The 17,184-nt window shown below is 46.3% G+C and overlaps 1 protein-coding gene across 8 annotated transcripts in view; it reads left to right on the plus strand.

The window, feature by feature from the left end:
• SNAP47 (synaptosome associated protein 47) overlaps nt 1-17,184 on the plus strand; it is a 107,058-nt gene that overhangs the window by 28,491 nt on the left and 61,383 nt on the right. For all 8 annotated transcript variants that reach the window (XM_029588284.1, XM_029588285.1, XM_029588286.1 and 5 more), the window contains one exon: nt 3,959-4,446. In XM_029588284.1, coding sequence (XP_029444144.1) covers nt 3,959-4,446 — 488 coding nt within the window. The remainder of the gene's footprint in view (nt 1-3,958; nt 4,447-17,184) is intronic.

Here is a 17,184-nt window from a genome sequence, read left to right on the forward strand (position 1 = left end):
CGGGTTAGTGGGATCCTTTCCTTGCTTAGGTAAAACAATAACATGGGCCTCATTAAAGGTAGCAGGGAAGGTATTATTAGTAAGACCCGCCTCATAATATTTAGTTAGGGGGGTAAGAATAAAAGACGACATAATTTTATAAAACTCATATGAGAGACCGTCCGGGCCAGGAGATTTTCCAGTTTTGGCCGCGCGTATTTTTAAACAATGTCCATGCCTGTTGAACACTTTTAACCTTTGCAGCTGCACCTTTCAGTTTTTTTCTAACTATTTTCTTCATTTTATCAGTTTTCCTTTTGAAAGTTTAGTGTTAGAGCTGTAGATTTACTTATTGTCCCTCTTCCAGTTATTAGTTATAATTTTTTTTTTTTTATTTACTCTTTATTAAATTTCCATAATACTACAAAGCTTTAAATCTTTGCACAGAAATATTCAGAAACATATGATAAACGATCAATCTGATCATTAACAATAGTAGAAATAAGAAATGAATATAATTATACAGTCCACAAAATATATATTTGGGGGGGTGGACGTCAGAAAAGATTTAAATGAAGCCAATCATACACACAGAAAAGATATGAAGAAATTGCCAATAGCTTGCTACATACACTTGTTGCATTTATCTATTGCTGAGAAATTGGACTAACCATAGGTGATGATTGTCTCATCACCCTGTTTTGGGAGTCGAGCCACACTTTGAGGTGTTCAGGATTAAGGAAAACATATGTATTACTATTGAATTTCACGATACATCTACATGGGTACCTTAGCTGGAAAGTGGCACCCAGTAGACCAGTATCTTGCCTTAGGGCCAAAAAACCCTTCCTCCTCATTTGTGTGGCTTTCGCCAGATCAGGAAAGATCTGGACTTTTTGGCCCATAAACTGTGCACTTATATTCTGAAAGTAACTTTTCATGATCACCCCCATATCTTTCTCATATATAAAAGAAATTAACAAGGTGGCTCTCCCCACAATCTCTGCTTCGGAAGATTCTAAGAAAGCTGTCAGGTTCCCCAAGTCCATTTGATTCTGATTACTATCTCCTTGTAAACGGGAGAAAGGGAGAAAATAGACTTTGTTGAAAGCTGGTATCTCTTCTGAGGCAATATGCAGTACCTCAATCAGGTATCTACGTAAAGTCACTCTAGGCAACTCTCCCATTACTTTGGGGAAGTTTAATAGTCTTAGATTTAGCCTCCGAAAGCGGTTTTCCAGAAATTCAGTTTTTTTGTTTAAGGCAATATTGTCTTGAACAATAGCCGTCTGCAGTTTCTGGATCTCTTTAATATTTATTTCAATCTGCTGTACTTTATTCTTTTGCTCCACTATTTGCAGGTTGTGGTCTTGTGTCACCAAGTCCAATCGTGAGGAAATTTGAGTGATTTGAATCATAGTCCCCTGGATTGCCAAGTTTTGCTGGGCCAACAACTCCCATATCGCGTCCAAAGTTACCACAGGGGGTTTAGGGGGCATAGCTAGCCCTTGCTGCATCTTCCGGGTAGTATCCTCCGATGTTGACAAATCGGGGCAAATAACTGAGGTAAAACAAGGCTTACCACGTTCTTGATGATTTTCCTCTGGATTCAAAGCACTGCTCGGGCCCGCCATGGCTCCTTGAGATGACGCAGTTCCGAGTGTTCCACCCGCTGCTGCTCCCTCCATGGTTTTCGCTGAACCCAGTAGGTTCCCGGATTCCATAGCAGATTCTTGCGGGGACAACAAGGAAATCACCTGGGGTAATCTCGGCATTGGAGGGCTCAGCGTAAGTTCCCCAGGCGAGACGGCGGCTTCTCCTCCGTTCTCTGCAGCGGGGATTGGCTCCTCCAGCTTAGCAACAAGTGGAGTGCACTCAGTGATTTTCCTTTGTCCTGACGGGAGCGCGGACATTGGAGGGTAAGTCCTAAGCTTCCCTTTACGCTTTGGAGGCATGTTAACTCGATAGGATCCTTCAATAACAAGAAAAACTCAGGAGCTCCGTCGAGCACTCGTAGCAAGCGGCCATCTTGACTCCGCCCCCCCAATTATTAGTTATAATTTGATCATGTTATGATCACTTTGCCAAGTGGCCCCACCACCATTACCTCTCTCACCAAATCCTGCGTTCCAGTAAGAATTAAATCTAAAATAGTTCCCTCATTGGTTCTTGAGCCAATTGCTCCATGAAGCAGTCGTTTATTCCATCCAGGAATTTTATCTTTCTTGAATGTCCTCTGTTACATTTACCCAGTCAATATTGGGGTAATTGAAATCTCCCATTATTACTGCACTGGCAAATTGGTTAGCTTCCCTGATCTCTCTTAGCATTTCATCATCTGTCTGATCATTTTTGCCAGGTAGATGATAGTATACTCCTATCACTATACTCTTACCCAGCACACATGGGTAAGCTAAAAAAAAAAGAAAAAAAATCAGCTTTAAAATGTGAATGGAGATCGCTATGAAGAAAAACAGTGAGCATGAGACCCACCCCCTTGTGATGTCATCCAGCCCAGTGTCGAGCTGGTAAACGGCGCCATTCCACCTGGCACTGAGGCGGAGGGGGCTGCCCACCAACACTGGGCACTTTTGAGATGCTTCACTGAAGAGAAAAAGCTAAAAAAAAAAAATGAAAAAAATCAGCTTTAAAATGTGAATGGAGATCGCTATGAAGAAAAACAGTGAGCATGAGACCCGCCCCCTTGTGATGTCTCCAGCCCAGCGTCGAGCCAGTAAACGACGCCATTCTACCTGGCGTCGCGCGCCGAAGGGGCGCGACAAAGGGGCACTCCCCTTTATGCACCCCTTCGTGCAACCCTTGGTGCTACCTTTTGTCATTTTTTTTTTTTAACTTCTATGTTTCTTCTACTTTTGTTTACCTTTCTCTTTTTTCATAGTTGTTATCCCTTGTTAACAATTTTCATTGTTATTAATGTTAAATGTATTTGACAAAGGTAACTTTTTTCCTGCATCTCCTGTTTTAATGTAAACCGGTATGATTTGTATATTATACAAGAATGTCAGTATATAAAAACTAAAAATAAATAAATATAGATTCTACTGAGCATTTAGTCTCTTGTATGATCTTTATTCTGTTGGACTCTATACCCTTCTGGACGTAAAATGCTACATCTCCACTAAGTTGATCCTCCCTATCATTGTGGTATCATTTGTACCCTGATATAGCACTGTCCCATTGGTTATCCTCCTTCCACCAAGTCTCTGTGATGCCAATTACGTCAATCTCATCATTTGCTACTATACACTAGGGATGTGAATATTTTTTTTTTCTTTTTTTAAATATTGGAGTCATATATCTTAGTTTACAGTAAATAGTCTACCTCTTATTATATAGTCGTACTTGGTGCTTTAAAACACCGTTTATCCCAGGGTCCCACTCTTCATACTGCATTTGATAACTTGGACGCATCAGAGAACCTCTGGAGTGGGCTTCTGATAGCAGTTGGCACAGTGGCACCTCAACTGACCTAAATCCACAGTGGTGAGAAGTAAATTTAGGAAGAGCTTTTCAAGAACACCCGTCATGCATATAAAAAAGAGCTGAAGTCAGAATGCAGTGGGTGAAGCCTAGTGAAATTATGTACACACAAGATCTTTCTAATATGTAAAAACAATGGGGAAAAATAGCAAAAAGCTTAAAATACGTATGGCATAAGCTTAATAATATGAGAAGTTCCATTCAGAACTAAATGGGACTACTTTCCAGGACATGAATGCTTGTGGATCTGGGAGAGTGGGGGGAGGGGAGTTAGTCCTCCTTCTCTCCCCTCTCCATTCAAAGGTCCAGAAAATTTGATGTGTATAGGATACAAAAGTTATTGGAGACACACACACACAAATTTTATGTCTCTTTTTTTTCCAGAAAAGCTAAAAAATAAAATTAAAATTAAAATGCCATCTACAGTGGTGTGTCGTTCATTTTTTAATCTATTAAATCTTTTATGCTTATACTCTAGGATGCTGACAGAACTCGATTCTTCTTCTTGGTGGTCATTCATCGGCAGACTCAAGAGGAACCCTTCAGATGCCAAAACCCTGGAAACCGCTCCTACCTCCAACTCCAGGGCTCTCGGTAAGGACGGGGTGATAGTTACCATCCCCATCATTTTCTCACACCGAACTGATGTGAATTTAAAACCGGGCAAACTCATTGTGCTTGTGTCTGCCCTGGAGCTCCACAATGGCGGTTCTCAGCTTGTGCACCGATATGAACGAGAGGAAGTGGATGATGTGAAAGTGCACACACCGTATGAGATCAGCATCCGCCAGCGGTTTATCGGCAAGCCAGACATCTGCTACCGTCTCTTGTCAGCAAAGATGCCAGAGGTGATTGCCATATTGGAGATGCAGTACAAGAAGAAGATTGAGTTCTTTGAGGATGCTCTGGTGTTTAGTGCTGGGCGCTCGCCGCAGGATGATGCCGACACATGCATCTGGCAGCCAGGTAAGAGACCAAGGCTGAGGGAGCCCCCGAGCTTTGCTGGAACATGGGAATAGCTGAAAAAATTTTGCTTCCAGCTGAGACGCCTGAAATAATATGGCTTACCTAGAAAACCAAATTTAAGGCAAGTCCTGTCTTTATATTTGTGGTTTTCGAGGCACAGGGAGTTAAAGTGACTCAAGTAAGGTCACGGGACCAGATGGCATCCACCCCAGAGTTCTAAAAGAACTAAAACATGTAATACGTTACAGATTACTAGTAAAAGAGAAACAATTTAAAACAGCCACTCTTCCTGAAGACTGGAAGGTGGCCAATGTGATGCCGACTTTTCAAAACATGCTCCAGGGGTGATCTGGGAGTCTGACATCTGTACTGGGCAAAATGGTAGAAGTCATTCTTAAAAACAAAATCACTGACCATATAGATAGACATGGCTTAATGGAGAAGAGTCAACATGATTTTAGTAAGGGGAAATCTCGCTTTAACCATCTTTTAGATTTTTTTAGAAGGTGTAAACATGTAGATAAAGGTGAGCTGAGTGATTGTAATATATTTAGAAGGCATTTGATAAAGTCCCTCATGAGAAACTCCTCAGGAAATTACAACTTCTTGGGATAGGAGGCAATGTTCTATTGTGGATTGCTAACTGGTTAAAAAGCCAGATACAGAGTGTAGGAATAAATAGTTTTCTAAATGGAGAAAGGTCATTAGTGGAGTACCACAGTAGTTAGTACTGGGACCTGTGTTGTTTAACATATTCATAAGTGATCTAGAAAAGGGAACGATGAGGAAGGTGATCAGATTTGCAGATGACACAGTTTTATTTGTTAAAACAGCAGCGAATTGCAAAGGACTGGGAAACTGAAATTTAATGTGGAAAAATACAAATACGATGCACATAGGGAAAAATGATCCCAGCTATAGGTTCATGATTCTGGATTCTATGTTGGAAGTCACTATCCTGTAAATGGACCTTGGAGCCCTTGCATACAATACATTGACATCCTCGGCTCAGCGTGCGACGGTAGTCAGAAAAGCAAAGAGAATGAGGATTGATTTGAAAAGGAATGGAGAATACAATACTGCCTCTGTACTGAGCCATGAGCTTTGAGTATTGTGTGCAGTTCTGGTCCCCTCATGTCAAGAAAGACATAGCAGAACTAGAGAAAAGTGCAGAGGAGTGTGGGAAAAATGGAGATGGAATATCTCACCTATGATGAGAGGCTTCAAGGTTAGGGCTCTTCAGCTGGGAAAAGGAGGACACTAGCAGTTTTATAAAATCATGGTTAGAGTAGAACGGGCAAATAAAGGACTATTATGTACTCTTTCAAATAATAATAAAACAAGGGGGCACTCCATGAAAGTAACAACCAGCAGATTCATAACAAATCATAGACAGTATTTTTTTCACTCTGTGCAATGTTAAGCTGTGGAATCTGTTGTCAGAGGATGTGATCAAGGCAACTAGCATAGTGGGATTTAAAAGAGGTTTGGACAAGTTCATAACACCTTATTAACCAAGTAGACTAAAGTAAGCTGTTGCTATCCCTGAGAGTGAATAACAAGAAGTAGATGTACTTTATGGGATCTGCCAAGTGCTTGCAACCTGGATTGGCTGCTGATGGAGACAGGATGGACCTTGATCTGACCCAGCATGGCAATGTTTTATGTTATGTTTTGCATATTTTCTTTCTACTGTAATTCAGACCTTTTCAGGGGCCAGGAGAATTGTATCTGGGGATTGTTCACTTAATTTAGGTCACACCTCTGGCTGTAACCCTGTTTTCATTTGTATTAAAAATAAATGTGTGAAGTGTACTTGGTGCCTGGGGAATATTAATGTAACTAATCCATTGCATGCAGGTCAGGGATCTTAAGTAAAAACCAAAGCTTTCTAAAGTTCCTGTAAATATGAAACTCATGCGCCGTGTATTAATGTTTTTCTTTCTGTGGGACATCTGACGGTAGGAGAGTACCACCTTGATCTGGTTTGGGGGAGGGGATTAAGGTTTGGCTTGTTTTTTTTTTTGTTTTTGTGTGCGTGTTCTCCTGCTCATTGACTGCCAGTGATAGGCAAATGCTGCCGGAGGTATAATCTCGCAAACTGTTTTTCCTGCCAGCTGCTCACTTATGGGCGAGAGGACAAAAATAACCAGGGAGTGAATTTTTTTGGAACAAGGGAAAATCACACCTAACAAGTGATCATTGTTCTTTATTTATTCTACTTACAGCGTGGTCTCTGTCCCAGGACGCGATGCAACTTCTCGTCCATCGGTGGGGAGCCCCCCACTTAGATCTGATGGCCTCCGCTCTCAACGCCAAGGCTCCACGCTTCTTCAGTCGCCGGAGGGAGCACGGCGCAGAGGGAGTGGAATCTCTGGCTCTCCCGTGGCCGCCGCATCTGCTACTCTACGCTTTTCCACCGTGGCCTCTGGTGGGCAGAATGCTTCGCAGAATAGAAAGCCATCCGGGAACCGTGATTTTCGTTGCCCCGGAATGGCCCAGGCGACCCTGGTTCGCGGACCTGCTGCAGCTGGTGATCAACGGGCCGGTCAGGCTGGGACACCTCTTACGTCAGGGCCCGGTATTTTTCGATCAGGCAGAACTCTTCTGTCTTGCGGCCTGGCTTTTGAGAGGCGCCGCCTCCGGCGCCGGGGATACCCGGAGGCGGTAGTATCCACGCTACTGAGGGCGCGTAAGACGTCGACGTCGGTGGCCTATGTTCGTGTCTGGAAGGTATTCGAGCTCTGGTGTGCCAGCCAGGACACGAGACCCACTAAGGCTTCTGTTCCTCAGATCCTTCAGTTTCTACAGGCGGGAGTGGAAAAAGGGCTCGCCTATAATTCCATCCGGGTCCAGGTGGCCGCCCTGGGATCGCTGTTGCGTGATGGCGGCTCTCTGCTACAGCACCCTGACATTGCTCGTTTCCTCAAGGGGTTCAAGCATTTACGGCCACCGTTACGGGACCCTTGTCCCTCTTGGAGCCTCAACCTTGTGCTTCGTTCCCTGTCGGGACCACCGTTCAAGCCACTGCGCAGTGCAACGATCAAGGATCTCACCCTCAAGACTGTCTTCCTGGTGGCCATCTGTTCCGCTCGCCGCATTTCGGAGCTGCAGGCTCTATCGTGTAGAGAGCCTTATCTACGTTTTTCCGACTCTGGTGTGTCACTCCGCACCGTTCCCTCTTTTCTTCCGAAGGTGGTGTCTGCCTTCCATGTGAACCAGACGGTGGAATTGCCGTCTTTTTCGTCTTCCGAACCGAAGGCTCTCCGACTCCTGGATGTTAGGCGCACTCTGCGTCTCTATCTGGAGGCGACCAACGAGTTCCGGATTTCTGACCATTTCTTCGTACTTTGGTCCGGTCCCAGGAAGGGGTCTCAGGCCTCGAAGACCACCATTGCAAGATGGCTGAAGGCGGGCATTGCCGCTTCCTACATTGGTGCGGGGCGGACTCCCCCTCCTGGCATTGTTGCTCATTCCACACGTTCTCAGACGGCCTCCTGGGCGGAGGCTCGCTCGGTCTCTACTCAGGAAATCTGTAGAGCAGCAATTTGGAAATCGTTACACACTTTCTCGAGGCACTATCGGCTGCATCTCGCCTCTTCGGTCTCGGGACATTTTGGCGAGCAGGTTCTCCGAGCAGGCCTCGCAGAACCCCACCCGATTTAGGGACGCTTGGGTACATCCCACGGTCTGGACTGATCCTGGTACGTACAGGGAAAAGAAAATTATTCCTTACCTGCTAATTTTCGTTCCTGTTGTACCATGGATCAGTCCAGACGCCCACCGCGTTTTGGGTACTCTTTTCTGCTCGGCTCTACTCGACGCTCTTTATCACTCTGTTCTGTTTTATGCAGTTTTTCGATGTTTTTCACAGCTCCCTACAAGTTGGTAGGCTGTTTAATTGTTGAGTGTTGCAATCATTATGCGTTGACTGTTCATACAAACTTGATCCAGAAGGGGTTTTTCTACTGGGGCTTTGATATACTCGATACTGAACTCCAGCAGAGGGGGTAGTGCTATATATGGGAACGCCCCCTCGAAGCTTGTGCTGACTCCATCTGCTGGACTGGGGACATAACCCACGGTCTGGACTGATCCATGGTACTACAGGAACGAAAATTAGCAGGTAAGGAATAATTTTCTTATATGGGTGTGTGGGAATCCTTATTTCTAAAGATGTTACGGTTCAAATGGAAATGGTATTGTGGGATGAGGATGGTAGATGCATCCTCTTACAGTTCTCCTTAAGCCATGAACGATATACCCTGTTGAACATCTATGCACCTAATAATAATCAAGGCAGTTTTTTTTTATTATCTCGATCGTAAACGTTTGCTGCATGTAGATGGAAGTTTAATAATATGAGACTTTAATCTGATCTGATCCCCAACTCTTGATAGTTCCTCCAGATGGCGTGAGGTATGCAAATCTCACAGGCTGTGGTTTAAACAATTGGTTGAGAAATGGCAACTTGTAGACATTTTGGTGGTTATAACATTCATCTGCCTGGAATTATACCTTTTATTCTAAGCCTCATAATGCATATACCCAGATTTTCTCGTACATAAAAGATTGGTTCCCCTCACACAGGAAGTGGAAATCAGATCCATCACATGGTCCGATCATGCCCCAATTTGGTGGGATGTTCGGGGGTCAGCCTAGTGATATTGGCATCTCTTCTGGAAATTTAACAATACTTTGGTGCAGGGTAAGGAGATTTGTAGGGAGATACAAGATACTATTTCGGAATACCTTGAATATAATGACATGAATGATATAGCTCCTACTGTACTTTGGGACTGTCTTAAAGCAGTTGTGCGAGGGAAGGTAGTTGCTATTTCCTCCTATAAGAAAAGAAAGAACAGAGGGCAATAGAGCTAAAAATAAGATTCCCTGTTTAGAGACGCTTCATAAACAACATCTTGATAGACATACCTTGCGTGATTTGGAGGCTCTCAGGCATGAATTGAAGATGTCAGAAGCTGGGGAGATGGGTTATAAGCTAGATAGTTAAACAATCGTACTATGAGTATGGGAACAAGGCTGGTAAAATCTTGGCTCAGAAATTAAAAGTTAAACTGCACAAGCTCAGATTTTGAAGATTAAAGATCAGGAAGGGAATTTTGTGATGTGATGGGGTGGGGTGGGCTGATATAAGGCATAGGTTCACCCAGGGTAACCAAGGAATTGGATCAAGGAAGAGCACTCGATATCATATACTTGGATTTCAGCAAAGCTTTTGATACGGTTCCGCACAGGAGACTGGTGAATAAAACGAGAAGCTTGGGAGTGAGTGCCGATGTGGTGACCTGGATTGCAAATTGGTTGACGGACAGAAGACAATGTGTGATGGTAAATGGAACCTTCTCTGAGGAGAGAGCGGTTATAAGTGGTGTACCGCAAGGATCGGTGTTGGGACCGGTCCTGTTCAATATCTTTGTGAGCGACATTGCGGACGGGATTGAAGGTAAGGTTTGTCTTTTTGCGGATGACACTAAGATCTGCAACAGAGTGGACACGCCGGAAGGAGTGGAGAGAATGAGACGGGATCTAAGGAAACTGGAAGAGTGGTCGAAGACATGGCAGCTGAGATTCAATGCAAAGAAATGCAAAGTCATGCATATGGGGAGTGGAAATCCAAATGAAATGTATTCGATGGGGGGGGGAAGGCTGATGTGCACGGAGCAGGAGAGGGACCTTGGGGTGATAGTATCTAATGATATGAAGTCTGCGAAACAATGCGACAAGGCGATAGCAAAAGCCAGAAGAATGCTGGGCTGCATAGAGAGAGGAATATCGAGTAAGAAAAGGGAAGTGATTATTCCCCTGTACAGGTCCTTGGTGAGGCCTCACCTGGAGTACTGTGTTCAGTTCTGGAGACCGTATCTTCAAAAAGACAAAGACAAGATGGAAGCGGTACAGAGAAGGGCGACCAGGAAGGTGGAGGATCTTCATCAGATGACGTACGAGGAGAGATTGAAGAATCTAAATATGTACACCCTGGAGGAGAGGAGGAGCAGAGGTGATATGATACAGACTTTCAGATACTTGAAAGGTTTTAATGATTCAAAGACAACGACAAACCTTTTCCGTAGGAAGAAAATCAGCAGAACCAGGGGTCACGATTTGAAGCTCCAGGGAGGAAGATTCAGAACCAATGTCAGGAAGTATTTCTTCACGGAGAGGGTGGTGGATGCCTGGAATGCCCTTCCGGAGGAAGTGGTGAAGACCAGAACTGTGAGGGACTTCAAAGGGGCGTGGGATAAACACTGTGGATCCATAAAGTCAAGAGACCGCCAATGTAGAGTGGGTGGCTCACCAGAAAGATGGCTACTGCCCGGAGACAATACCCTTATTAAATAAACATACAGATGCTTACTGTGACTCCAACATCGCTCTAAGCTTCAACGGCAAGAGGAAATGTGGAAAAAAGGATTCGCTATCACAAAGAGGGGAGTAGCTGGCTTGTTACGGCGGTTACTACCCCAAACCAAATAAGCCTAATACTTCACTTTCCAAGCATATACAGCATAGTTCTCTGCTTCAACGGCAGGGGAGAAGAAAAGAGGGTTCGCACTCACAAAGCGGGGAGTAGCTGGCTTATTACGGCGGTTACTACCCCAAATCAAATGTGCCTGATACTTCGCTTTCGATGCATATCCAGCATGGCTCTCTGCTTCATGGCATGGGAGAGGCTGATACATCAAGCATTTCCAGCATAGCTCTCTGCTTCAACAGCAGGGGAATAAGAAAAGCTGAGGCTTCACGCATATCCAGAATAGCTTCAACTGCAGGGGAGAAGAAAAAAAAAAAAAGGATTCGCACTCACAAAGCAGGGAGTAGCTGGCTTGTTACGGCGGTTACTACCCTAAACCAAAAGGGCTTGATACTTCACTTTCAATGCAGAACCAGCATGGCTCTCCGCTTCAACGGCAGGAGAGAAGAAAAACAACCAATAGGGGCTGTATGACATAGTCTGGGTAAAGGGAATAAACATGGGTGTAGCTTGCTTATTGCAGCAGTTACTACCCCTAACTAATCAAGCTAGGTATTTCACTTGGATGCAGCTCCATCACTGCTCTCTACATTAATGGTGGGGGTGGAAGGGAAATAGAACCAAGAGTTAAGAGAAAATGATAAGTATGAGAGAAAAAAATGTGTGAAGCTTGCTGGGCAGACTGGATGGGCCGTTTGGTCTTCTTCTGCCGTCATTTCTATGTTTCTATGTTTCAGTGCAAAACAGTGTTTTCAGCCAAGTGCGCAGTTTAACCTGTAGTTGGACGCACGTTATGGTATAAGGGGATTAACACATCCAAAACAAACGTCCAACCCCTCCACCCCGCAAAACTAATAATGCTCATCACATGCAGATGTAGGTTGATGAGGCTATTAGTTATTCTCAGATCAAAAAAAAAAAAAGAAAGTGTGCTCAACCTGTACATGTTTACGCTCAGAAATTAACACCTGCCCAGATCAGGCATTAATTTCTGAGCAGCCCAAAAAATTATACAGAGAAGCAGAAGATACTGCTTTTCTGTATATCCTCTGACTGAATGTCATGGCGATTATTAAGTAGGAGGAACCAAAAGATTTAAAAAAAAAAAAAAAAAAAAAGTGGGCTGGCGGTCAGGTTAGGAAAAGGGCCACTCAATTAACAAACATCCATTTTCCTAACCCGTAGCTGTGAGCAAGTTAGGAAAATGGATGCTCGTATAATTGAGCGTCTGTTTTCCTAACCTGCTGACAGCCACCTCTCCTAGGCACCTGCTACCAAGGAGCTGCTAGGGGCACACATTTGTTCCTTGTGCCTCCTTGGCAGCGCGACCCCTCATTTAAACATTCAGGGGCGGATTTTAAGAGCCCTGCTCGCGTAAATCCGCCCAAATCCGGGCGGATTTAGGCGAGCAGGGCCCTGCGCGCCGGGAAGCCTATTTTACATAGGCCTACCGGCGCGCGCAGAGCCCCGGGACTCGCGTAAGTCCCGGGGTTCTCCGAGGGGGGCGTGTCGGGGGCGTGTTGGGGGGCGGTCCCGGTCGTCGCGGCGTTTTCGGGGGGTGTCGGCAGCGTTTTGGGGGCGGGTACGGGGGCGTGGCTACGGCCCGGGGCGGTCCGGGGGCATGGCCGCGCCCTCCGTACCCGCCCCCAGGTCGCGGCCCGGCGCGCAGGAGGCCCGCTGGCGCGCAGGGATTTACGCCTCCCTCTGGGAGGCGTAAATCCCCCAACAAAGGTAAGGGGGGGGTGTAGACAGGGCCGGGCGGGTGGGTTAGGTAGAGGAAGGGAGGGGAAGGTGAGGGGAGCGCGTTAGAGGATTCCCTCCGAGGCCGCTCCGATTTCGGAGCGGCCTTGGAGGGAACGGGGGTAGGCTGCGCGGCTCGGCGCGCGCCGGCTATACAAAACCCATAGCCTTGCGCGCGCCGATCCAGGTTTTTAGCAGATACGCGCGGCTCCGCGCATATCTACTAAAATCCAGCGTACTTTTGTTTGCGCCTGGAGCGCAAACAAAAGTAGGCTATTCGCGCTCCTTTTAAAATCCGCCCCTCAGTCTTGGGTTCAGGAGAGGTGCTGGGCACGTGTTAAGAAAGCAGGTGTTCGACACTGCGAGCCCATTTTCTGCGCTGATTTATTGCATCAATCCCTTTATGCTTAACTCTATGCTGGAGACCCTAATGTTTTAGAAGATAGTATTGAAAATGTTGAGCTGCCCCATCTTAGTGATCTATGTAGGGAAGAGTTGGATAGACCAATGTTGGCCTCTGAAGTGCTTTGGGCGATACAGGATTAGAAGGCAGACAAGGCATTGGGGACAGATGGGTACACCTAAAGTTCTACAAAACATTTCACGCCTATTTAGTTGCTCCATTAGTGGGTGTGTTTAACCTTTTAAGAGATGTGGATGAATTGCTAAGGGATACTAATGTGGCAGGGATTACTGTTACCAAAAGAAGGGAAAGATCATACTGTATGTAGCTCCTACAGGCCAATGTTGATGTGAAGATTTTGGCCAAGATTTTAGCTGAGGTTACGGTAGGTAATATTTCCCTAATCCACAGAGATCAAGCAGGCTTTATGCCAGGACGTATGGCTGGGGATAATGTCCGAAAGATTTTGAATTTAGGGTTTTATGCTCAGTCTCATCAATTACTTTCTTGCTTTTTACAGTGGACGCGGAGAAGGCCTTCGATCGGGTACACTGGCCCTTTTTGTTTACGGTCATGGATCGAATGGGGATAGGACAGTATTTCATTGGGTGGGTGAAGGAACTATATAGGTCTACAGAAGTCTGCATAAAAGTCAGTGGGGGTTTATTTGAATAATTTTCCAGTGGGAAGAGGAACCAGACAGGGCTGCCCTCTCTCTCTCCGTTATTCGCATTGGGGCAGATTTTAAAAAGTTGCGCGAGCGCGTACTTTTGTTCGCGCAGCAGGCGCGAACAAAAGTACGCCAGATTTTATAAGATACGCGCGTAGCCGCGCGTATCTTATAAAATCTGGGGTCGGCGCGTGCAAGGCTGTGCAAAATCGGCAGCCTGCGCGCGCCGAGCCGCGCAGCCTGCCTCCGTTCCCTCCGCCCTCCCCACACCTTACCTTTGTCAGCAAAGTTACGCCTAATGAAAACAAGCGTAACTTTGCGAGCGTCGACCGGGTGCCCCGCTCCGTGGTCCGGTCCCGGGGGCTGTTCCGGAGGCCGCGGCCACGCCCCCGGAACACCCCCGGGCCGAAATCACACCCACGTTGCCGCCCCCAAAATGCCGCGCCCCGCCCCTAAACAGCGCGCCATCTCGACACGCCCCCGACAGGAAGCCCCGGGACTTACGCGCGTCCCAGGGCTTTACACGCGCCGGCGGCCTATGCAAAATAGGCGCGCCGGCGCGTGAGGGCCCTGCGCGCGTAAATCCGGAAGGATTTACACACGCGGGCCTTTGAAAATCCGCCCCATTGAGTGTAGAACCTTTTGCTGAATGGATCCGGTGATGTATGGATGTGCATGGAATCAAATTAGGTACAGGTCACTTTAAAATTTCCCTTTATGCAGACATCGTATTCACTCTCGTTAACACAGAGTCCTCATTGGCAGCTAAAGTTGCTGAGATGAAGGAATTTGGGACAGTCTCGGGCTTTAAAGTGAACATGAAGTCTGAGATTTTGAGGATCTATCTTTCAGATCAGGCTGCCATTTCCCTTTAAATGGGCTTAGAGTCATAGTTGCTATCTTGGGATCAATGTAAGTTCTGACCGGAATGAACTTTTTCGCCTTAATTATAGGCCATGGGGGTCCCAAATTTCCTAAAATAGTGTTTTCTCAGCTGAAAGCTAGAGTGGATTGTCATGTATTAGAAAATAGAAAACAATGGGTGGAAATAGAACAGTTTTTGCTGGGGGACATTCCTATTCATCTTTTTTTCTGTTTGGGGTCCTGGCAGAAAAATGAGGACAATCAGATATCTCCATTTACGGAATGCACGTTATTAATTTAGAAAAAATGGAAACGGTTAACAGGGCCAAAGAATATTTTTAGCCTCCCCCATTAGATATAACTCAGATTTTCAAAGGTGGGCTGAGAATCCAGCATTTTTGAGATGGGCATCTTTGGGACTGGTCCAAACTGGGCAGGTGTGGAATGGGAACAAGGTATATGTTTTATCCCAGGACAAGGAGGATGCTAGTCCTCACATATGGGTGACATCGGTAATGGAGCCTTATCACGGAAAACTTTCTGTCAAAGTTTCTAAAAGCTTTGACTGACACTGGCACACTGAGTGCACTGAGCATGCTCAGCATGCTATGATCCCTGCGTCCACAGGGGTCTCCCTTCATTCTTCTTTTTTCTGCTCTGATGTAAGCATAGCGATTAGGAGCTCTGTGAGAAATTCTAACACTTTTTTCCTCATAAAAGATTTACATTTTTACTTCACAAAACACCTTTCCTGCACCGGTCTCCCTCCGCGTTGGTTTAATTCGACGTTTGGTGAGTACTATGCCATATTTTTTCGGTCGGTTCCTGTCAACTTTCTAGCTGCCAACCGACTGCGGCCTCCCCTCCCCCTATTTTTCAGTTAGTCACACATAGCCTGCAAGTGTCCCTCTGTGACACTCTGCTTGGCAATTAGCACTAGTGGGACAGGGGCTTCCAGGATTGCCGGTGCCGTCACTGCCCCGGTAGATTCAGGTCCTTTATTTTCCTCGCCAACTTCGCGCAGTAGATACCCCATCACTACCATCGGTACCCCCTTCGGGCCACCCTGCATTTTTAGATGCCACAGGTACCCCTCCCCCTGCGGTACCCTGATGCTATCCTCCCTACATAGTTTCTATCAGTGCCATCTATGTTTTATCCATGGCACTGATTTATTTCCTTAACTTTTATCGGTGCTATCATTGCCTGGATGGATGCCATCGACGGACATCTTGTCTCGTCGCTGGCATCCATAATCAGGTCGATGCCACCGCTACCCGGGGCACTTCCATCGCTGTTGGAGTCATTTCCATCAATGCCATCCTTCTATTATGGATGCCATCGATGCCAGGCTGTTTTTCATCGATGGCCATCGATGCCAGGCTGTTTTCCATCGATGCCAAGTTGTTTTTCATCGATGCCAGGCTGTTTTCCATGCATGCCATCGATGCCAATGCCATTTCTATCGATGGGCATCCATGCCAATGCCATTTACATGCATGGCATCCATGCCAATGCCATTTCCATTGATGGGCATCCATGCCAGTGCCATTTCCATGCATGGCATCGATGTCAACATTGATTCCATCGGTGCCCATGTCCGTGGCATAAATGCCATGGACGTCATTGTTGCCCGAGTCGATCCAATCGATACCGTCGATGCCGTGGCCATACCGCAGATATTGTCGGCGCCCATCTCTATACATCGATAATCTCGACACCCACATCGTTCCCATCGGCATTGTTTACGTTTTTATGGATGCGGTCATTGACTCCGTCAATGCCGGTATCATTTTTTCCGAAATCAGCGATGTTTTTCGATTACCGTCAATGCCGACATAACACCACCACATAATGCCCTCGCCTGAACACAGTGCTCCATGCTTTAGGTCCTTATTAAAGCCCCGTATCAGGAGCAGAGCAGGCATGCTGACAGCCATCATCGATCGCCATCCAGGACAGCGAGGGCTTCCATCTCGGCGCTGGGGAATGACCAGGTCGAGCACCGTAGCATTCATCATCACCGACACGATGACCGTCCGCCACCGACGCCATCCAACACATTGCTGCTATTCTTCTCTATGCTGGACAATGCTCAGGCCGAGCAACATCACCACTGCCATTGGCACTGTTCCGCACAGTTTTGGCAGTCCTTCCTGCTCTAGAAATACCGGATCGAGGTCCGCAGAATTCTGCACTGACGTCAAGAGACATCAAGCCGCCACGATAATGCTTGGGTTCATGAGTTCGTTAATTGGCTCCCCTGTTTCCAGGCGTACCCCACCGACATCGGTGCGGGATTCTGGCCCTCCGCTCATTACGGTCTAAGCGCCAGCCACGCCCAGCCTTGTCTTCTCTATACCTGTGCCACCATACCAGGTATCAGAGTTGAGACGGACGTTGACATCCACAGGCTACTCCTAGAGGACTCCGGAAATCCACGGAGCCAGTAATCTTTACCGGCTCATCTTTCGGCGGTTCACGTCTAATGGTAAATACCCACTTCTGCGGCATTCCCATTGAGATGTATTCTTTAATTCTGGCCACATGGTTAGAAAAGTTCTA

Source organism: Rhinatrema bivittatum, chromosome 2, assembly GCF_901001135.1.
Source record: "Rhinatrema bivittatum chromosome 2, aRhiBiv1.1, whole genome shotgun sequence".
In the NCBI taxonomy this organism is placed as follows: Eukaryota; Metazoa; Chordata; class Amphibia; order Gymnophiona; family Rhinatrematidae; genus Rhinatrema; species Rhinatrema bivittatum.